The sequence below is a fragment of the Halyomorpha halys genome, unplaced genomic scaffold (genome assembly GCF_000696795.3).
Source record: "Halyomorpha halys isolate HHAL.00 unplaced genomic scaffold, Hhal_1.1 Scaffold584.1, whole genome shotgun sequence".
Lineage (NCBI taxonomy): Eukaryota > Metazoa > Arthropoda > Insecta > Hemiptera > Pentatomidae > Halyomorpha > Halyomorpha halys.
Window position 1 is genome coordinate 674,613 of NW_027116544.1, and position 23,901 is coordinate 698,513.

Sequence of the window (23,901 nt, forward strand, 5' to 3'; positions counted from 1 at the left end):
GTTCCATCAAATAGCTTCTTAAAATTAGTCTTTGACGGGGTCATAAACTTCCTAGAACATGCGAACATTATTTAAATATTACTTATAAACATTCGTTATACTTGTTGTAAAATAAATAAGATTGATTTCATTTAAAATTCAACAGCTGGTAATTTAGTTTTAGCGCCAGTTTCCATTAATTTTAAAATTTCCATTTGTAAAAACTGTTATAATCATTTAATAACATTATAAATACATAAATCAGTCCCCGTATATCTTATTTATATTCTATATAAGTATGGTCATAATCAGGATAATTTTATGAAATAATATGGTTTAACTCAGTTAATTTAATCCAGTAGTAGTAAAATACTATATGATTCTAACAAGGATGCATATAAGTACATTTATCAGATGCCTAAGTCCCCTATCTCAAAAAAAAAATTGAATCATCAAATAGTAAATTATTTTATTATAATGTAGATAGTATAATGAATGCTCTGATATGCTAGATATGTGCTCCATGGTAAAACTGGAAATTTTAAATAGGATAATTTTTTTTAAAATGAATTATTGAAAAATGCTCAGCAACCTGAAAACTTTTAAAAGTATTATCCATCATTACTAAACATTTTGTTTTTTACATTAAGATGACAATTAAATATAGAATAAATTAATTTTATTTTAGCGAGGTGATATATTCCTTTTGATGAAAGTATTTATTTATTAATTTACAGTTGCTTGCCCAAATTAACTGTATCATAGTAGCAAGATGTCCTCATATGTGAGACCTAATTAGACATTTAAAATTTGAAGATTTAAAATTTTGATCTAGATATTCATATATCTTATAATGATTTACTTTGCTATGTTGATTTTATTTAAATCATGAATCTAATTAAATCTCTGGTTTCCTTACTTTATTCAAATCTCTAAGAATAAACTCAGCTTACATTATATATTTTTTGTTGTTAATGCATTGACATATCTACTAACATCTATGCTTCCTCTCATATAACTGCATCTTTTAAATATGTTTTTACTATCCATAATTGCCATCAATTTTGAGAACTGTTTTCCTGTCTTTAAAGACTGCATTCCCCCTTCCTATCATTTATTCCATCACATATTAAAAATTATGAATGTATAATATAATAATTTGGTTAAGATAGTTGACCATAGAAATATAAGAGGAGAAGATGGTCAGGAGGTATGGTGAGCAGAAAAGCACAAATAAACAAAAGATTATTTATTTGTGCCAACGTTTCAACCTGATTTTTAGGTCTTCATCAGGGAGTTATAGGTAGATATTCTAGGTAAGGTCTTCTTCCCTGATGAAGACCTGAAAATCAGGTTGAAACTTCGGCACAAATAAATAATCTTTTATTTATTTATGTTTTTCTACTGACTGCACCCCCAACCATCTTCTCCTCTTAAGTACATAATTTGTATGCTAATAATATGAATACAGAAAAAAAATGTAATAATAAAGAAAAAAAACCTACAAACATCCCCACCCAATACCAACATTCAGATATGAGTGCCTAACATGTAACAGGTACCAGAGGAAGCACCCTGACAACAAAGAAGTATTTATTTTTCCATGGGTCCCCTCCAGCAAAGGGGAGACCCATTCTTGTATTACTTAGACGATGTCTTCCAACACTATTTGTGTATCTATGTTAGTTATTTTCTAATCATTCTGTATATCCTTTTATTGATTGATCAATATCTTTTTTTTTGTTCTGAGCCCTGAAATTCTGGCCGAAATGTAGGCATTAATAAATAAATTTTTGCTTATTTTTGTTCTTCACAAACTGCACCTCCTACTATATATATATTTTTTTTTTTCGGCCAAGACTCCCATTGGAGTCCTATACTGCCTAACCATGGTTGGGGGTCAAAGTTCTACATTTTGTGGGACCGCCACTCAATGGAAAAAGTCAACGTCCCAGGCCGGATATTCTACCATATTGTCCTCATATTAATATTAAATATTATCAATTAAGATGTGTACCATACTGTGATTATGAGTAGCAATTAAATAAATTAGTAAAGTTAAATAACTGCAAACAAATATTCTCAATCCCATAGAATCAGTTCTAGTACAATTACCATGATTATATTAGTACTTTATCATTGTTTTCATAATAAACTAAAATATGCTTCCTACAAATAAGTCTAGAGTTATTTTAAGATCTGAAAATAGGATATCCTAAAAACCCTACTTTTCATGTGTATCCAGTTTTAAATAAATTGGTATAAAAATAGCTCATGATTTAGATAAATAAATAATACACTCTAAATAAGGTTGAATCCTATATGGAACAAATAGAAATATATAATGCAATACATAAATTAAATATATAAAAGAAAAAAAAATAAGTTTTTGGAAACCTCACCCATCTTGGAAAAGTGGTTTAACCTGATATGTAGTAAATTATTTCTCAGAGGTTTCATTCAAAATATCATTTCACACCCTTAAACAACAGACGATAAAGAAAAAAAGTGCAGGTGCATCTTTCTTCATTTGTTATTATAGCTTCACTTTTTAAAGCTGTTTTCATGGTCAGGAAAAGTTAAAATGAAAACAGGCTTTAGTTCTTGTGGTGGCAGTAGTTTGTAAAATATAATTCTATCTGAGCTAGAAAAGATATATACATTTATCATGTAAATTTGGTAGCTATATACTAGAGCTAACAGTTATCAATCAGACAATTAAGAGTCTAAAAGAAAACTGGAATACTTATTAAAATTAGTGAAAATAAAAGTAGTGGCAACAATTTTGATATGGTTCATCTGTAGCTGGATTTCTACCTGTTGGTTAATGTTGTAAATAAATTATGTTAAAGCAACTTTTGTTTTAAATTAAAATGGTAGGCAACACACAGGCTTCCTAATCAGGTAAGCAAGCATTCTCCAAAGCTGTAGTCCTGCTCCTAGGCATTTTGACATGTAGATCTACAAGTCATGATTGCTGTTAAAATTGGAGATTATCATGCATATACCAGATGCTGAGCATGCATGCCAAAAATAGTTATAGTTGTCGTATACTTCAGATTCATAGTTATTTGATTAGATATCTTATATCTTCAATAAGAGAAGTTGAAGTTTGGTCTTACAAAACATTATTCATACTAATATAATGAATTAAGAAATTGAAACTTTTAAAAATTTTTGTTATGGTTAAACAGTGAATATTATAATAATCCTGTATGCATATAAGGTGAAGGACTACTTATATATTTATAAGTATTATTTCTTTATCTATTTTATGTATTATTCTTTATTTTTAAAATTGTATATATCTTATTTATTTATATATTTGTATCTTATATATTCATATACTTTTATGTACCTTACTTCTTTATCTGCTTGTATATTCATCTTCTTTTATTTTACAGAGATATATTCAAATGATAATACCTCTCTTCAGAAAACAACTATTCTCCCAGAACACAATCTGCAATTGTCCTATAGCACCAGCTCAAGTGTTCTGTAATTTCAGAAACAGTACAATCTCCTGCTTAAGGCAGTGTATATACATTAGTTAAAAACTGCTTAAAGCAATGAGGTATCATGATTAAGGTTTCTGAGGGCTGGAGACGAAAAGTCATAGTGAGGCAGCCATCTATGCTTGGGTAGTTATGTAGCCCGCTCAAAATAGGTGGAAGAGTGTAAGATTAATCTAAACTCTCTTTCCTTAGCCAACAAGGTGCAGGTAGAATGGGTGCCTGGTCACAAAGGCAAATTAAGGTAATGAGCGAGCGGACTATCTTGCAAGGAAAGGATCTGAGACCGCTCCCTTTACACCTGACCCCATATCTGGGATTTGTTACAGTCATGCGAAGAGGCACATCAAAATAATTGCTGACGGCAAGGCTGGGTTAGGCTGGACCAACAACAGAGGACTGGAGCAGTCAAAGTTGTTCCTAAGGAGATCCTGCCCAAGAAGAAGTAACACTGTTCTTAATATGGACAGAAGTACTCTAAGGTGGGTGACAGGTCTATATATGGGTCACTGTCAGTTGAATAAGCATTTATAACTTTAGACTGAGCAATTATAAAATGAGACTGATTGAGTCCCCTATCTGCAGGTTCTGCAGAAAGGATGATGAGACTGTCTACTGCATCATTTGTAGATGTGATGCATTAGCAAGGATACAATTCCTTATCTTTGGTAAGAATTGCATCTTAGACCCTAAACTTTACGAGACAGTGGATCCGTATACAATATCCAGATTCGCAAAGGCAACTGGTCTGCTTTGAGCAGAAGAGGAATAGCATACAGTAGGCCCTTTGTGGCCGCGGTGCTCTTTGCCGGGGGAAAAAAAAGGTCATACTGAGACTATGCTTTGGATCTACTCAAGGAAGTCCTAGTTAAACTATATCTTCTTAATCATGATTATATTTTAAAAATTTGATAAGCCATTTGATTAACTACAGCATGTATTGATTAATAAACTTCACAGGATTTATTCTATAAGAAATTTTTTCTCATAACTTTGGTTCATATTCAGAATCAGTTTTTATTTCAATAAGGTAGAGCAGAACCTATCTTCTGAATAATCTTCATTCTACATATTCCTGGAAATTGGACTCACTTTGTATATATTTTGATTTAAGCTATACATGTTTTAACAGAAAAATAATTTATGAACTTCTCTGATGATAACCTCTTTTACAGCTTTATTGCTATGATAATGGTTGGATTCTTCTTTTTGACCCTACAGTGACAAGGCACCAGAAAGGAATTCTATATTCAGCACTTATTCCCCTAAAGAGTGATGAAGTATTTTTCATCAGTGCTTTTTTTCTGGGACAAACAAATTTTTGAATCAGATTATGAGGCAGGAGGAGTTTAAGTTTTATTGGATCATTCACAAAAATATTGAAGGCTTTCAAGTAATATTTAGAATCAGAAGACGTACAATATTGTTTGGCTACATAATAATTTGACCCTGGAATAGGTTTACATTCAAACACTGTGATTTATACTTTCTGTAGGTTTTTTAAAAAAAATATTAACATAAACTCAAAATTTTTTCTTTTTCTTACTTTTTTTTAAAATATATAATATAAACCAATGTTTCAGAGTACTCCCCTCCATCTTCAGGGCTCTTTACAAATTTTAAAACAACATAACAATATAAATTTTACACTAATTGTTTATACAACTATAAATTAAAAATTTGTATAAATTACCCTGTATAACAAAATTGTTTTTAAAATATCAAAAATCTTCGTAGCTCCCAGTGTCCGATCCATATAATTTAAAAACAAATTTTTCAAATAAAAGGGAACCACTTAGACTACTTATCTGTCATACCATAATATAAGGAACCAACTTTGCCCTAATCCTTACTGTGTTTTCTATTTTCCTAAGGCTTCCACATACTTATCAGCTCTCGCTTTATTCAACTATTTTTCCCTTTCTGAATAATTTATCAAACACACACATACATACGCACGCACACACAATCATCACTTTGGATATCAAGAATGCTTTTAATCCAGCAAAATGGACCTGCATACTTGATGCCCTACGACTATGGTGGTGTGACAGCCTATCTTATGAGAGTTACCAATGATTATTTTTGGGATAGAATTCTGTTTTATCCTTCAGACATTGGCCCAAGGAGATATAAGGTGACTGGTGGTATCCCCCAGGGCTCTGTGAAACATCATGTATGGCGGGCAAACCAGTACTGTTTTAAACTCAACAACACCAACGAATGCCCTGCAATAAAGGAAACAGTGGAGCATGTATTCTTTGCTTCTATGTGCTTTGGAGAGGAAAGAAGTGAATAGAGATCGAGTGGAGGGACTGTCACTCCAGATAACTTGGTGAGACATAAACTACACTCAGACATAAACACACACTTGGGTAGCAGTTAAAGAATACACTACAGTTGTCCTTAAGAGGTTGTTAGCAGAAGAGAAGGCTAGAAGAGGTGACTAACATGGAAGAAACAAGAAGTGACAAATGACAGTGTGATCTATGGGAAGATTACCATGAGGCAGCATTCATCCTTTTTCCTTTATGATGTAATGCCTAATGGCAGGCCCATGGAAAGGAAAGAACATGTGTAGGGAGGTAACATATTTTGGTGTTAAAATAAGATATTTTGAGACTAACCCTCACCTGGAGTACTTGAGGGATAGGGGTGACCTATCACTAAATGGACTATCAAGTTCTTCTTGAGACCTCAGTCACCCTAATAATAAATAAGACCATTTTTATTAAGGCGTGGTTCAGAGTATCTTGAAATATACAAGGAACAGAAACACACAGAAGAGGAAAAACCACCATACAGACTTCACGGAAAGTTTGTTTACATGGAGAAGGAGGTGACAAAAGCACTTCATTTTGAGAAGGGTTCAACCATCTGACATCAATGATCCATCCATAAAGGAAAATGATTTAACCAGAAGGGCTGGAGAGGATCGGAAGATAAGTGAAAACTGGTTAGTGCTAGTTCAGGAGGGCTAGACCATATAATATATACAGGTATGTTGATGAATGCTACACCACAAATTAACCCTACTGAAATTGAGGAAACATTTATCATGCAGGTTAATTACCAGAAAAACAAAAATTTCTTTGTACAAAACTCTGATTCACCCAGTTCTTACAAATAGAGCAATGGCAAAAGAAATGTATCAGAAGTTGGCTACATTAGAGCGAAAGATCCTCCGAAAGATATTTGGACTGGTGTTAGTTTGTGGAGAGTGAAGAGGAAGAAAAAATTAAGAGATTTACAACCTCTTTAGTGAGCCTGAAGTTGTCAGTCTTGTCAAACGATATCATCTGAGATGGGCTGGTCATATGGCCAGGATGGAGGAACAGGAAACTCCTATAAGATTCCTGATGGGGATAGTTCATGGCCAGAGGGAAGTTGGCTGCTTGGCTGCCTCCGACTTCAATGGATTGACTACGTGGCTGCGGATGTGAGGTGTTTGGGAGTCCACCACAACTGGATAGCAATAGCATAGAACAGAAACTTCTGGAAGTTAATGGTTGAGGAGGCCTGGATACATCACCATATTGGAGCGCCAAACTAATAATAATACCTAGATAAATATATATAAATCGTATACGAATTTTATATTGAAACAATGATATTTCAATACCATTCTGATAAGGACAAAAAGAAAATTGAAAGAGTGAAAATTTGTAGAAAATAAACCATTTATTTTATTGCACAAATAAAACATTCTGATACAAATTTATACATTTATTATGGGAATTTAAAACTAAACATATCAACATGATAAATAATAAAATTTGAGAAGAAAATTATAATTTCATCTCACATTTAATTTTATCTACTTTAAGTAGTGTTTAAAAAATGTAATATTTTAATTGACACATTTTCAAAAGAGATTTAACTAAAAGGGTTTTTAAAAATAAATATAATTTAAAAAGAAAATTGAGAGATCAGACCATGAAATATACAACCTTATGATTCCCATGTGCAGTTACATGATTCTACTTTAGACATAACTCTATCACAGCCCCTAACCAGAAATAATTTCAAATAAAAATGTTTGGGTAAAATAATTACCAAACGCAGTTTTGGAATACATTATTATCATACAGCAAATATAACATTCTGGTTTTGAAAAAAAAAATTCCATTTCATAAAACTATACAATTTCATATCATTTATGAATATAAACATTTATTGGTACACATTTACGTACATTAATATACAATAATTTGCATGAAATATACACCTTATAATGAAAGCCAAATTCTATATACGGCATTAGTTTTTAAAGACTATTGTACAAAGACATTAAAATATTCTATTTTTGAGAGTTAACAAAAAATATTATTAAAACAACATAGACACTGCTTTGAAAGTAAATTTGTTTTCACTTGCCCACTTCTGATATTTTTTAAAACACTTTGATATTTTACCATGAAATATGATACCTTCAATTGAATAATATCAGTGCCTTGACTAGAGCTACACAAATTATGCTGCCATTTTACTAAACCACCATGAATTTTCCCCGTCACCAAATACATGATTGCCACATCATTATATACTTTTAAATGAATAATATATATATTTTCATATCTGGTACAATAGGGTTGAAATATAAAACTCTAATTATTACAAAATATCATATTTAAAAAAGCGTATTACATTTAAGGCTTCGTTTTTTAAATTAAATGCAACAAGATTATCCAACTTTAATAAATTCTTCTTTATTAGACTATGGAAGAAACCAAATGGAAGAAATATAATAGTTTATTTTTTTTTTTTTTAATGACATTGTTATATTTAAATACATTTTCACAAAATTTCTAAATTTCATTCTTAAATTGGTCAAAATATAGGTATTTATGGAATATATTATTTTCCATCTAAATTTATAAATATATCAAGATTTACATTTATAAACCCTCCTATAAAAAGTATTGATTTATTACTTCATAATCAAAATCATTTATTTTGTGAAAAGCGTTATGGGTACTTAGATATACATTAAACCAGAACTTTTCATTCTAATACACTGAATATATAACAAACATGACCTAATATCTTTGTTTTATTCTTTATACTCTAAAATTACAATAAAATATAAATATACACAATATTTCCACTCCACATTACTTCAACCAAATACATTTCTAAAAAAGGGAAAATACACCTGATACTTTTACAAAAGTCTTTCTTTATATGAGAAATATAATTTCATTATACAATGAATCATTGCTCCCTTTAAGCAGTATAATGTTCATGAAATCCTGACTACAAGACATAATTTCAACAGTGACAAAAATTCACAATAACAAATAATATATAATTTAAATACTCCTATACATAATCAGTCATCAGGAAAAGGACTAATCCTGATTTCCAAAAGAAAAAACAACAAAAGAAAAAGATCACATCTACATTTAATTTGTACAAATACTAACAAATATATACAAGGAAAGAACTTCTGATATTCTCTCGATTCAATATCACTGATCTGGGCATGTGTTACTGTCAATACACGTGAACAGGCAAATAACAAGGTTCCACAAAGTGTTCAAATACACTAGGGTTTTCTCCCGATTTCAAGGCAGATAAATTCATTTCGATTACATGTGATGTCTATGCCTCGGGAGAACCCAGTGCTCATCTTGTCATCATGAAGCATACATTCTGTTTATCTCATGCTGGTACCTAGCCTGAATATCCTTCCTCTTCAACTTGAAAGCAGCTGTTACCAAACCCATATCTGGTGACCAGACCTCAGTGCAAAGCTTAACTGCTCCAGGAATTTCAAATTTTTCTAATTTACCTGGAAAAAAGTATATTTCAATGTAAAACAGAAACATAAAACTAATGGTCTATGTAAACTATACTAAATTTACAGATAAAAAACAATTGACTTTATTAGGGTAAACTTTTTTTTAATGTAATTTTTATGTAAAACCGTTATTACAACAAACTCTCATCTATTGGTAGCTGGGAGTTTAAAAGGAAATGCATTCCTAGAATGCATTTCCTTTTAGACCTCGAGATTTCATGGATATGTAAAATTAAAACACAAATTAATTGGAATAGATGGTTAAAAAAATACTTTCTAATTAATTAAAGAATCTGGATTACACCTATTCAGGTATTATTAATGTAATAATACCAATATAAGATAACCCAAAAAATTATCATTTTGTGAGATACAACATATTTAATCACTCAAATTAAGCAATTTAGGCCCTAAATTTATTCACAAACAATGGTTTGAAGTAAGAAATATGTTTTAACATTTTAATGATGTTCATAATTATTTATATTTAATTTTAATTATATATTGTATTGTTAAAAATAGTGGTTTGGTTGTGAGTAAGAAGCAAAATATTAATTAATTCTTCGATTGATCATGTAATTACAGGTACCTATCCAAGTGTTAATTTTTATTTGAAATAATTTTAGATTCAACCAAAATAAAATTTAAAAAAACAAAACATACATTTCTTTCCGTGATCTACCAGCTGAAGAAGCACTTCCTTCTCAACTCTCTGATTTATACATAGGTCATCAAAGTCAACATTGACAAGACCTAACCGCTTGGCTATAACCTCAAGGTGGGGCTGGGATGGTACAACAAGAGCAACAGTGTAATCCTTGTTTGAATCTCCATAAACACAAATGTTTTCAACAATTGGGCAAGTTTTTAGTTGAGATTCAACTTTACCAAGCGAAACATATTCTCCAGCTTGCAGTTTGACAAGATCCTTTTTACGGTCTGAAATAAAATTTAAAAAGTTTTTAAAACAATAAGAATAAACAAGTAATATCTAATTTTATAAATATATATTTTTTTTAATTAAATAAGAATTCTAACACTAATTTGAATAAATACTGGAAAACTATCATACCAACATTTTTGAAAACTAAAGTTTTTATAAATTAAAAAAGAAGAGCAAACTATGATTTATCTGTTCAATTTTTATTTTAAATAAAAGTAACTAAACAAATTTACCTATGATTTTTATGCTACCATCTTCTTGGATTTCACCAATATCTCCTGTCTTAAACCATCTTTTTCCATCTTCATCAAAAAAGTCTTCCTTTGTTTTTTCTGGGTTCTTAAAATATCCAGGGGAAATGTTATCACCACCTGAGTAAAAAGGAATAGAATTTTAATTTAGTAAATAGAAAAATGTAAATTTTGAACTAATAAAATTAAAGAGAATAGTAAAAACATTTTAATTTGTTAGACAATACCTAATATAATTTCTCCTCTTGGGTAAGGCTTATCAGTTATTCTATAATTACCCTCTTCCCAATCTACCAATCTGATGTCACAGCCAGTAGTTGGTGCTCCAACACGACCTGTTGATCTGTCATACCCTAGAAATTGGAATGATAAAATATTGTTAACCATATAATGAAGTAATAAATGATTTTTTAAAAAATGAAATAAACTCACTATCCATAACTGTAGCAGAGGAACATGATTCAGTGAGACCATAACCCTGTGAAACATTGTCACACAGGCATATTCTGATGAGATCGTGAGTATCTGGAGACAAGGGTGCTCCTCCTGCCAATATAGCTCTTAATCTTCCACCAAGCAATTTTCTAGTTTGGCCAAAAATAACCCTAAAAATAAAGATAGGATTACCTGATAAATATTCTCAGATTTTATCAAAACAATGGTTAAAAAAAATTACATAAAAAATAAAAACTTGTCTGTTAGTGTCTTTAAAGAAAACAAGAGAGGTATTCATAATAAACTAATTTTCGATTATAAAAATGTAACCTTATGGAAAAGTAGACTTACTTATCAATAATAGGGCATGAAAAACCTCTCCTCATCCACTTCTTTTTGTAAGCAAAGGCAAAGTTGAAGAGTGCTCTCTTAAAAGGAGTATTTTTAGCTACTTTGTCATTGATTCCTTTATAAATCCTATCCAAGATAAGCTACAACGAATTATTTCAATGATAAATAAATTATATAAAATATTTTAAAAATGTATGTAGATCTTATGATACCAACCGGAACAGCAGTTAGACAAGTTGGGCGAAGCACAGGGGCATCGCCTTTTGCACCATGCTTTATTTTACTTGAGGAATCAATCAGAGTTAGAGCAGTTGAATAACCAACAGGAGTTCCTCTCATCAGGCAGACTGACTCTATTAAAACAATTATAATAATAAATGAAACAATAGTTAAAAAAATCCAATCTGTCAAATCAATGACTACACAAAATTTTCTGAATAGAAGAATCATTTTTATACTACATAGAGATATTTAATTTTTAAAATAATATATTTACCTGACAATAGTTCAAAAACATGCGCCAGAGGCAAGAAACCAAGCAGTATGTCATTGGAATCAATCGCCACACTGTCAGTAAATGCTTTGAGAGTTGCAATCATGTTTGTGTGAGTAAGCAAAACACCTTTCGGGACACCAGTTGAACCAGATGTGTACATAATTATGGCTATATCATTCTTGGTTGGCGGTGTAGGTTCTATTTTTATGAAAATAAAAGATAATATAATTTAAAAAGTTTGAATTTAGAAGAAAAATAAGTCTAAAAATAATATAAAATAATAATTGCCAATTATCTAAATAATCAGAGACTATTTATACAGTTTATGTGAATGCATTATAATTTGTTCCTTTTGCTTTTCTTAAACAGTTGTTAAAATTTTTTTTTTTTTCAAATCAGTCTAATATTAGGTAATTGAACCCATTTTAATTTTTTTATTTATACAAATATTGTTATGGACATTTGTTAAATAAACCTATTTTAATCAGTTTAAGGTTCAGATTAATGTTCTGGATCTGTCAAATAAGCGTCAATCCTTCCAATACAATATAAGTAGAATGCGATTAAGCAATGCATCTAAATGTAGAAAGCTACAAAAATGACGGTCACTAGGCTCTTTACTCAGTAATATATATTCTAGTATTTTTTACTACATTAAAATGTGATCTATGTTCATTGATGTCACAATTTTTTGAAAGAATTAACTTTGAGTTCATAAAACTCAGAATGAATATCTAAATAAGATACTAAACTCAAATTAAATACTTACCTATATTAGAAGATTGACCATTGCTAATAATTGTTTTATAGGGTATTATTTCTACACCATCTTTAAAGCCTGTAATATCAGTTTTCACAAGCTGGTCTTCCATGTAGATTACTTTCTGAACGGATGGTGTTTTATAAAGAATGTTTCTAAATTTTGGTAATAGATCATGCGTTGTTACAACTATTTTTCCTTCAGTCTCATTTATTCCATGCGCAATAGCATCTTCACCAAGAGTTGAATAGATAGTAACAACTGTAACAACATGGACATATTAAATTACTTTCTTACAATTAAATGTACAGTATTGCCATGATTGACTAGGTATATATAAGAAATGATTAAAATTTTGTAATTAACAGATACAATTTCATAAATATGCTAATCGGACTAAAAATGAACCAGAATATTTGTAGGGCAGTGATAAAAATTAAATATGAACAATTGTTTTGATTTAATAATGAACTATTCCTCCCCCTTATTTTCACAAAATGGCCAATGTTATTAGTTAGAAATTCAGTTAATTGATTATTGGGTATTAGAGATGATACTTCATTCGAATAATTAATAAATTGCCCCAATTCTGAAACAATATTTTAAAATTAATTTACCCATTTTTACTTACTTGGAAAATTCTGCTTAAAACAGCCCTGTGCAGCAACCATCCATTCAGCCCTAGTTTCCCCAAATATAATAACATTCTCCTTTGGCTGATGACCAAGAAGCCTTAATCCACGTCCGAAAGCAGCAGCTTCTTCATTGACATCTTTGAATGTTCTCCACTTGTAATCTCCCATCACATACTAAAATGGATATCAAAATTTGTGATCATTTGAAATGCTTGTAATGTTATAATATAAAATATAGGCTTAAAATTGTACTAAATTAGGCACAAAGTACTAACTTTTTTGAAAACTCTTCCATTATCTTGTACTTCATCCTCTTCGGCTAAGATATCCCTGGTACCCAAACAATTATGTTCACCATATTGTTTAACTGCGTAATTAAGTACTTTTTCCATTGTATCGATATTGTTTTTGACCATTTCGATGTAAACCTCTTTTGGAGAATCCACTGTACGGTATGTGATTGATTTGTCATCTTTTGCGATAACTTTAGCCTGCAAGAAAATAAGAACTTTATATGTTAGTCATAAACTTATATCAGTTAAGTAAAAATAATATTACATATACAGAAAAAAATATTAAAACAATAATCTGAGTGCTGTTTGGTAGTTACAGTTTATCAATTTATATACTTGAGTATAAATTTTTATTGCAATAAAAACAAATTTGCCTTCAAGTCAAAATTAATTAACTGCTTCTGGTCTCCTAATTATTGTTAATTAATCATTGTTGCCAACTGTCATAATTACATGTTGACAATGTAAACATTTGCCGGTATCATGTGCATCTCTCATCCATGCCTTTACTAACTCAACCTTCATTCATTTTAAGTTTTTGATCATATTACTTTTAAAGAATTTATTTAAATTAAAAAAACAAAAAATAATTTCAATTAAAAAACAAACAAAACTAATAAGGTAAATATCCAATAAAACTATTAAATTTTCATATTCCATGGTTAACCTCATAATTTTTTAAATATTAAAATGACTGTTTTATTTAAAATGATGAATGAATTATGAGTGTATAATTATTATAACGAGTAATTTTGTCTTTCTGTATCTCCTTCTCTCAACTCTGTATCAACTCTTTATGGTTGGTTATTCAGGACTTAGAAAAAACTACAGCAAAAAACAAACATTTTGTTGAAAATTATATTTTACGAGGTCAATGGATTCTCAACAAAAGTGGAGGAGGACAAAAGAATGACATAACTGTATTATTGTTTAAAACTCAAAACAATTTTTTTGACAAAAGAACGACATAATTGTATTATTGTTTAAAACTCAAACCATTTTTTAACCGATTAGCATACTTACTCAATATCTATGCAGCCTTGATTTAATGTCATAAACACTAAAATGTTATACTTGAAGAAGTTTGTCGGGGGGTGCGGTCAGCAAAGAACAATATAAATAAACAAAACCACTTTTATTTATTTTATGCCGACGTTTCGACCTGAGTTTCAGGTCTTCATCAGGGGTTGTGTCGTAGAGGAGGGAAAGATTAGTACTGCAGTACTGAAACTCAGGTCGAAACATCGGCATAAAATAAATAAATATGGTTTTGTTTATTTATGTTGTTCTTTGCTGACCGCACCCCCCGACAAACTTCTTCAAGCATTAATCTACGGTCAACTATCTACACCTCAATCTCTAAAATGTTATAAATAACCGACAGCTGATAAACAGCAGGCAAAGAGGTAATTTATAGATAAAATAAAAATACTTGCAAGGCCATAAAAATTTATTTGACAAGCCAAAGTTTTCTTCAAATTTTTTTTAACAATTTCAATAAGAAACAAGATTAATGGTATAAATGTGGAAGGAATTTAACATTATAATTTACCTAAGTATATGTAATAAAAATAAACACAAACAAGTGATCCATAAAAGTAACAAACTTTTCCTGTATGTAGCATAGCTCAATATTTGAATGTCAAATGCTTTTTAAATTATTTTAATTCATATAAAAAGTTCAATTTTAATAGCAGTGGCTTACAGTAGCTTACCTTGAGTTGAAGTATTTACATATTACATTTACATAGGTTTACATATTATGAACATTTTGAAGAAATAATAAAGCATTAATCATGAAGGAAACATTAACAAAAGGATTTTTTTAAATCTATTATATAAAATTTGCCCCACCTTGAATAGTTCTCACTTCACAGACAGAAGCTAATTTCTCATACATTAAAATTGTTAAGTGAAATTATTTCATTCATTTAATATATAAATATTATTATTTTCTAAAATAATTTATTAAGTTAATTATATTGATTGATCTTTTTTTTCAGCTTTAAAGAATATGTGTTTTTAAAGAATATTTCTGTTCAGTAAATAAATATAAGAATTTTGGTGATGTTTCAAGATTTTATTATGTTCCAATTTATGCCCTATAATGAAAAACAGTTATCTTTTCTTTCATTTTTTTAAATTATCAGTAAATATTCAGAAGAGTTCAAATAGGTTTTTTTGTTTTCTTGTATTTAAGCGAATCTTCAGGTCTTGAAGTGCATCCTCACCGGGTTCAAACTGGTTTGTCATATAAACAGTATATTAAAAAATAGATTTTCAGAAATATGTTCTGATGGGAAAAAGTGAGGACCCATGGCCCTTCAAGGGCCTTCTATATTTCAGAATTTAATTTTCTGAATAACTTCAAGTTGTCAATAGAAATAAATAACATAATGAATGGATGGAATATGGTCCGGGTGCGGTAAAAAAAAAAAAAACTCAAATAGTGACAACTATTTTAATGAGCCAACGTTTCGCCCCAGGTTGCAGGGCTTCGTCAAGGCTACAAAATATACAAACACTTAACATAAGCAAAAAAGTAAATGGGGTATACCCTTGTAATTTTCCGTGGGGCGAAACGTTGGCTCATTAAAATAGTTGTCACTATTTGAGTTTTTTTTTTTACCGCACCCGAACCATATTCCATTTATTAATAATATACACGGTCAATCAGCAATCTTCCACCATATAGTATAATTATTATATTTAATTATAACTAGTAACTACTACGTGTACCGAAAAGCTAAGGCCATAGTGCACAATGGAAGATTTAAAGGTACGCCTACACGCTACAATAAATGCAAGCAATTTATCATAACGATGGTATCATAATGATGCCTGTAAGCAGGGCAATGTCGCCATTTATTGGAGTTGAAATTGGATTTGATGGCTAACATCAATTTTGGCGAATCGTAAGAACAGGTTGGAACTTGTAAACAGTAGCAGCCATCTAACGTTGCAATTGGCTCAGTTTGAGACCTGTTCATAAAAAACGTTATTTTAGAGTTATTCTTAGCAAGTCGTTTTAAGTTCTTGAGTGAATTCATTGAACTATCGAGGTTTCAGTGTTTGTGGCTCATTGAGATAGGAATAAAAGAGACCTGGCGTATGCCGAGCTTATTAAAAATTACAAGCAATTTGGTCCGTCGGCAGACAGAAGCAGTGTAGTGAAAAAGATCAATGCAATGCGTAAGATTTGTATGGTTCACATCGTTACGACTTATTGTAGCGTGTTAACAGTACTACTCTTTCGATTTATTTATACCAATAAATCGTAACAAGTACATTGTCACGATTTATCGTAGTGTGCTAACCTGAGTATGATCCAATAATACAAACAACGGTCTTCGCTGCGTATTTGTGGCTACAAAGCAAAATGTACGGATACAAACGTTTATTTATTTTATTAATTTTTTTTTTTTATAAATTAACTTGAAAAGTAACAATACTTAAAAATATTAACAACTTAGAAGCGGTCGATTACGGGCCTTGTGAGTCAGAGGTGATGGACCAAATAACGAATAAAGACATAGAGCTTAATTCTTGATCTATTTAAAGGATTTTCTTTTATTTACATATATACATATCCAAATATAGAACCATTGACTACACGAATCAAAATGTCAATTTTTATTTTGAAGGGAATATGGTCCGGGTGCGGTCAAATAAACTCAAATAGTAGAATTATACTATTTTATTGAGCCAACGTTTCAACGTTTTTATTCAGCCAACGTTTATTTGACCGCACCCGGACCATATTCCTTTCATCTTTACACACGGTCAATCAATAATCTTCCATTACTATTTTTTTGTTCTTTTTTGACCGCACCCGGACCATATTCCTTTCATCTTTACACACGGTCAATCAATAATCTTCCAGTATGCCACAGTTTTTATTTTGTTTTTACATTTTAGATTACAAATGTGAAGATGGAAAACCGGCTCTTCTAAACTGTCTAGAAAATACTGCGCCTCAGAATATGATCACGCCACCGGGTCGGTGAAAGGGGTAGAGGGGGAGTGGCGAAAATCAGGTGAGGAACCGGTAGTAGGAGGTAGTGACGTCATAGATGGTCTGATCGCGGGTGAGTCAGTGCCCTCCTCTGGCATGTGACGTCACAGCCAAGCTCTAGTGTCTATTTACTTTTCAGAGAGAAAGTAGGTGGCGTGGAATTCTTGTGAAATTCTTACATTGTTATTAAAATTCACTATATATTTTTTCCCCTCGAAATATTACCTTGCAATATTTATTTTTAATAATGGAAACAGCATTATCTCCTGGTATATGGTATAAAATTTCAATTACCATGTTCAACACCGAGGGCCTCAATTGAAAAATATTTGATGTATTATAAGTACTAATTAAAGGTTATCCATTACAAATATTATACTATAAATAAAGTTTTCTTCTTTCTCAACATATTTAACAGCTTTAAGAATAACTGTGCCGCAATTTGTTCTATCTCGAAGAGGGTGCCGCGAACTTTGCTTAGCTCAACAAGTGTATCTTGGCTAAAAAGTTGGGGAATCGCTGTGTGGATGCTCAACACTCCCCTATAACCAGCCCATGCAAAGGACCACCTTAAAGTCGTTGTTTACCCATACAATGGAGTTATAAAGTTTTTTCCTCGTTGATCGATACTAAGAAATGATTTCAGCTAACAGTTTAAGGAAAAATTATGAGACGACGAATATAAAAGTATATTAACGTTATTGGGTTTACTAGGAATAGGATAATTTAAGGTAATTTAAATAATGATAACATGAAAAAGTATTCTTATGCTATTAGTCAGATATTTAAAATCTGCCTGACGAATTTTTATTAATTTTTGCTGGTAAGTAGAAAAAACAGCAGAATAGCACGTAATATACGCAGAAGTCCTTCAACACGGGTACATGGTCATTAAATGATCGAATGATGAAATCAGAAGTATTCTATTTAAAGACAGATGTTGGGACTGTCTAAGTTGTCAAAATTTCATCGATACCTTTTCAAAATTACTAATTCTTAAGACGTATATACTAATGGAAGGGACAGGAGTGGAGAGAAGGGAGAAATTGACCCTCTCAAAATCACCAATAAGCAAAACATATAAAACAATGGCTGGATTAAAAATAAACAAATAAGTAAGAATAATCAATCACCATTTATTAGTCTAGGATCACAACGTGAGAAAATGATCGATCATTGTGAATGAGTATATGAAACCAATTAATGACATTGTTTATAAAAATAGATTTTAATTAGTTCTGGTTAGGGGTAATAGATTTGTAACAATGTCTTCACAATTTATGGCAGATCATGTTACTCTTTCCCGAAAGAAAGTTACCCTTTGGATCCACTCCCTGAATCAGTAAGAGCCAGGACCTGCAAAATATCACGAAGTATGGTGGAATTACTTATGTCCTTCAACACGTGCTAATGTCATTGAATCATCCAATGATGAAATCAGAAATTTTCCACGTAGACTTACGTGATAGTATCTTCTAAATCATTAAAGTTCCATGAAAACATTTTCAATAATCTTGTCCTTTAGTTCAATCCTTGTCCAGTTCATCTAATGCCTGACAAAATTGACATGTAAAAAATTGTTTTTCCTTTCTCATCTAACAGAAAGGACTTGATAATAGGTAGTGTAGTAAGTATATATATAAAAAATAGTCAGGAATTCAGAATGAATAATACCTTTTATTTTTTTTATAAAAGTTGTTAGATATTTTCAGCCGCACAAATTGCTAATAAAAGAAGATGGAGGAAACTGACTCCAAGAAAAGATATTTTTTTCTCGAACATCCTAAGAAACCGGTTTTAGAGGAAATAAATCGAACTTCTTACTTCATTTCTTCCTCAAAGAAAATGTACGCTCTTTTAGAATCTTTTTGTTTCTATTTTTCAAGATAAAAAAAAAAATACAGCGTACGTACTACAACAATCCATTATGGACAAATGTTAATATAAAACATTTAGAGAATTGCAAAAAGTTGATTACTACAGAAATTTGAGACAAAGTTATCATTATCCTTCTAACGTCAAAAATATAATAATTCAAACTCTCCTTCTGAATAATTTATATTAGGTAACATAATAAGTGACCTCTATAATTTTATAATTTGTTTCCCAAAACCATGAAATAATTTTAATCACGACAATGGCAACAATACAACATGTGTGCGAATTTAACAGTAGTTACATAAAGAAGTTATAAAATACCCTGATAACAACCCCGTTTTAGTCGCAGGTACACCAACAAGGAGTCCTATATTTAACATAAATAAGCGAAAAAGAACTTAAACAAATCCAACTCGCGAAAATTGGTTTCTAAAAATAACAAGTTTGTTATCTTTTCAATTGTGTTATTGAGGAGGGTGATTTCATCACAAGTCATATAGCTCGTAATGAGCATATTTATTTAATTGTATGGTATGTTTTAATAATAATAAATTACACTTAAGACGTTCCTGAAGGACTTGACATATTTTATGATATATTTTTCTTTTAATAAATTACTCTTTCTATTATAAAATGGATCTATTACGGTTGAATATTATCAACTTTTAATAATCTTATAAATCAATAATTGAATATAGTACAGATAATAAAGTACCAAAAATGCTACTAACAAAGAAATGAAATAATAATAAATAATAGTAAATATAATTTTAAAAGTGATGATGTTTTTAGGGCGGTGGGGGGAAAGAATCTGAGTGTTTTAAAAGAAAATTTAGGCACGAATGAGGAATGTTTCTTGGGTACTTGTTTACGGTGAATCGATGGAAGAAAAAACAAGATAAAATAACGAAATAAAAAGTTATATTTTATAATAGACGAAATTTGTATTTTTTTTGTACATCTTTGAAAACTCGTAAGGGTTAACAAGAACGCTTTAAACATTTGACTTAAGTTTTCCTTTAAAAAAATTGTTTTGTTCTTATTCTGTGCGAAAAAAACAAACAAATAGAATGGTATATAATAACTGTTAAAATTATATAAAATACTGTTTTCTCAGTTTCTAGGACGCATTGGTAAGAATCATAACACTTTTCTACGTAATTCCACCGAAATATAAAATTGAAATCGGTAATACAAAGGCTGTAGCGGACTATATTGATTCAAAGAAACAATAGAATTGGATAAGGAATGAATAAATATGAATATTATTGGACAATTGTAAGATTAATAAAGGACAAAAGTGCCATTAACAGAAGATAACAAATAAGCAATATGAATTAATACTTAATTATTATTACAGCCATCATGCCACACTGCACACTCAAATCACACGTGGTACCAATTGAATCTAGATCAAATACGCGTATTAAATAAATGATCAAATCAAGACTGTAATTATGTAACTAGATTCTCACGATTCCAATAAAAAAACACAAAAGAGGAAAACTTTTTTTTATAATAAAAAATAAGGAAAAAAAATCGTTAATTTAGTTCTAAAAATAGACGGCTGATGTCCGTGAAAAAACAGATAACTATATTTTTTATATGATTAATTAAGAATTTTGAGATCTTAACTATTTTTTTTTTGGAGGTATAAATAATTTTATATTCAACAGATTTTTTTTTTTTTTTATCACGATGTACTGGTTATAAATTAATTTCCTTTTTTAACTAAATTAAAAACTTTAATTAACTCTTTTAAAAAAATTTAAAATCATTATGAGGAGCTACAGTAATTACAAATTTATTATCAGCCATTCCCTACTAAGGAAAAACCCTAGTTATATGGTTATGAGGGGGATTTTCAGTAGACAACACTACCTTAACACGATTTTTTTACCTTTCCCCCTCTAAAAAACACTAATAACAGGAGCTTGTTGTTCTTTACCGACGATTCAGCTCACAATATAGGTAGATCTTCATCATAGCAAAAAAATATATACGAACAGACGGAAGAAAAAAAGAGAGACAAATATAGAGAGATTTAAAAAAATATAGAATACGATACAGGGGACTTAAATTGATAAAATTATATGAGCCACTATTACTTCTATCTACCATTCCTCCACACTACTCTACTAATGCAATCACAAGACGAATTGGTGAACTACGAAGATTGACATAGTTCTGCTTTGGCCGAGTGCCTCAGAAGGTTTAAAATTACTCTACTTCGACATCATCATTGCTTTAGATCAATACTTTGCTATTAGCTTCTGCGAGGGGAAAACAAAAACATTTTATTTTTAAATTTATTTAATGTTTAGAATTTAAAATGATAGTCAGTTTTAATTTTAATGAACTATATTACTACAAGAAAGAGTTATGCAATATTTCACAGTAATATTATAGTAGATGCGATACAACTTTTTAACACACAGAGTTATTCAGTATTTACAGAGGGAGCTTGAAAGGAAACTAAAAGAGAAACAAAAAAAAGAAAGAGAACGAAAGACGAATACAGTTCTTCACTCAATTTCAGAAATGAGACTCAACATTTTATATTATAAATATTATTTTGTATTTTATATGGTTTAATGAACATGAAAAATATGGGTTATTACAATCTGTGTTTTTTACAGTGAATAAAACCATACTTGTGGGAACCACTCAGTAAATCAGCGGAGTACTAAACGAACACGTTATTTCAACGACATCAACTTAATTTAATTTATAAATCTCGTGAGCCTTAATTTGAATTTTTGGCCTTCTAAATAAAAAAAAATTATAGATTCATCGAAAGATCCCATAAATTTAACATTTTGTAAAATTATTTTATGGAGTTTTTCAACCCTTTGGCCACGGGGCCTCTTCGATTTCGTATGAGTACAACCATAATTTCGCGTTGATTAACTGTCAAAATTCTCCCTTGGACCCACCAGTTTTTGGACCAACCATTCCTATAATCTTCCTCGAAGGCTGAAACAGCAGCAGCATTGAAACCTTTTCTGATCTGGCTGTCGGAATAGTCACCCTGGTCAGCTTCGTATTCAATAACCGTGATGCGGATCTTTATAATATCAATAACGGGTGGAAGCGCATCTTTGCCTTCCACATGAGAGTGACAAAACTCGGTTCAAAGTTCCTTCGACGTAATGTAAATATTGTATATGGATGTGAATGTGTGTCCGATATATTTATTAATTTATTCAGATTTAATTCTTTTTTTTAAAAAGATATACTTGTTATATATTTATTTATATTTTATTTTGATACTATTATTGTTTGTATCTTTTTTAGCCCTGACGAAGCCCTGCAACGTGGGACGAAACGTTGGCTCAATAAAATAGTATAATTATCTACTATCTGAGTTTTTTTTTTACCGCACCCGGACCATATTCCATTCATCTATACACACGGTCAATCAATAATCTTCCAGTATTATTGTTTTATTTATATTAGTGTGTATATATGGTATAAATGAATACTTAGAACGCTAATACTTGTCCTCCTAGATTGTAGCAGCTTGTATTATTATTTTTTAATAAAAACTATAGAAAACATTTTTCGGACCAGAGATTCTACGGAAAAATCATACGTCTCCTTTCTTCAGTTGGTCACCACAATTCGCATAAGTAAATTAATATAAGAAGTGATTACATAATATTATATTTATAAATAGAAATGGATTTGATCACACTCTGCAACGATAGTATTGAGATTCTAGGAGTTGCTTTAATAGTTAGATTAGAAGAATAAAAAAATATTTTGTAGTGGAGAATCCCCATCACATCACGTCCGGGGGAAGTGGAAGCGTACGTAACGTATCAAGGGCACGGAGGACCTCTTGGCCTGTTCGCTGACCCTACAACTCCAATTAGGCCACATTAACTGATGTCTCCGCTAGATAAAATATAAATTTTAATGAAATGGATCGTTATTATCACTATGGGAAAAAAATATTGTCAATTATCAAAATTTTAATTGTTCCCGATAAAATAAACTATCCCGATAGTGCCATGTTAAAAAATCTAATTTACAAAGATTAGATCCGTAAGAGGCATCACTACAATAAAAAATGTTAAGAGGGCGAAGATTAAATTATTAAAAGACATTGTACAGAGTTAGAATTAAAAAAAAACTGAACTTTAAAGAAAAGATTAAAATTGCTTCAAGAGAGCTAACGAGATAGAATAAATTTTATCATGAAACCACTTGTCTCGTACATGGATTACAATCAAAACCCAAGAGAGCACGCACTCAAAAAGAAAATGACATTTTTGTTTTTGGAATACCTTTATATTATAATAATTATAACCTCTATATTTTAATACGGCACGAAGGAAGAATTGCTTCACAATGAAATGAGTAGTAGATATTTCGTAATTTGAAATTCTTCCTCCCTAAATGAAAACACGAATGTTCACGCATTGTCCCCTGAAACTGTTTAATATGTTATTTTTTTTAAAAATTTCATAGCATTTTTTCTTTATGTATAACGCTACCGTTGATTTTGATTTTACGTATAACAGTGATGGTCTAGTTTTCATTGA

The 23,901-nt window shown here is 30.5% G+C and overlaps 1 protein-coding gene across 4 annotated transcripts in view; it reads right to left on the reverse strand.

Moving 5' to 3' along the window:
* Window positions 1-7,893: 7,893 nt before the first annotated feature.
* Acsl (Acyl-CoA synthetase long-chain) overlaps window positions 7,894-23,901 on the reverse strand; it is a 68,327-nt gene continuing 52,319 nt past the window's right edge. For all 4 annotated transcript variants that reach the window (XM_067053295.1, XM_067053296.1, XM_014426549.2 and 1 more), the window contains 11 exons: window positions 13,441-13,656; window positions 13,162-13,339; window positions 12,540-12,791; window positions 11,771-11,968; window positions 11,491-11,627; window positions 11,275-11,414; window positions 10,921-11,093; window positions 10,716-10,841; window positions 10,471-10,608; window positions 9,958-10,233; window positions 7,894-9,285 (listed from right to left, as the gene is read on the reverse strand). In XM_067053295.1, the coding sequence (XP_066909396.1) occupies window positions 9,131-9,285; window positions 9,958-10,233; window positions 10,471-10,608; window positions 10,716-10,841; window positions 10,921-11,093; window positions 11,275-11,414; window positions 11,491-11,627; window positions 11,771-11,968; window positions 12,540-12,791; window positions 13,162-13,339; window positions 13,441-13,656 (1,989 nt within the window). In that variant the 3' untranslated portion in view covers window positions 7,894-9,130. The remainder of the gene's footprint in view (window positions 9,286-9,957; window positions 10,234-10,470; window positions 10,609-10,715; window positions 10,842-10,920; window positions 11,094-11,274; window positions 11,415-11,490; window positions 11,628-11,770; window positions 11,969-12,539; window positions 12,792-13,161; window positions 13,340-13,440; window positions 13,657-23,901) is intronic.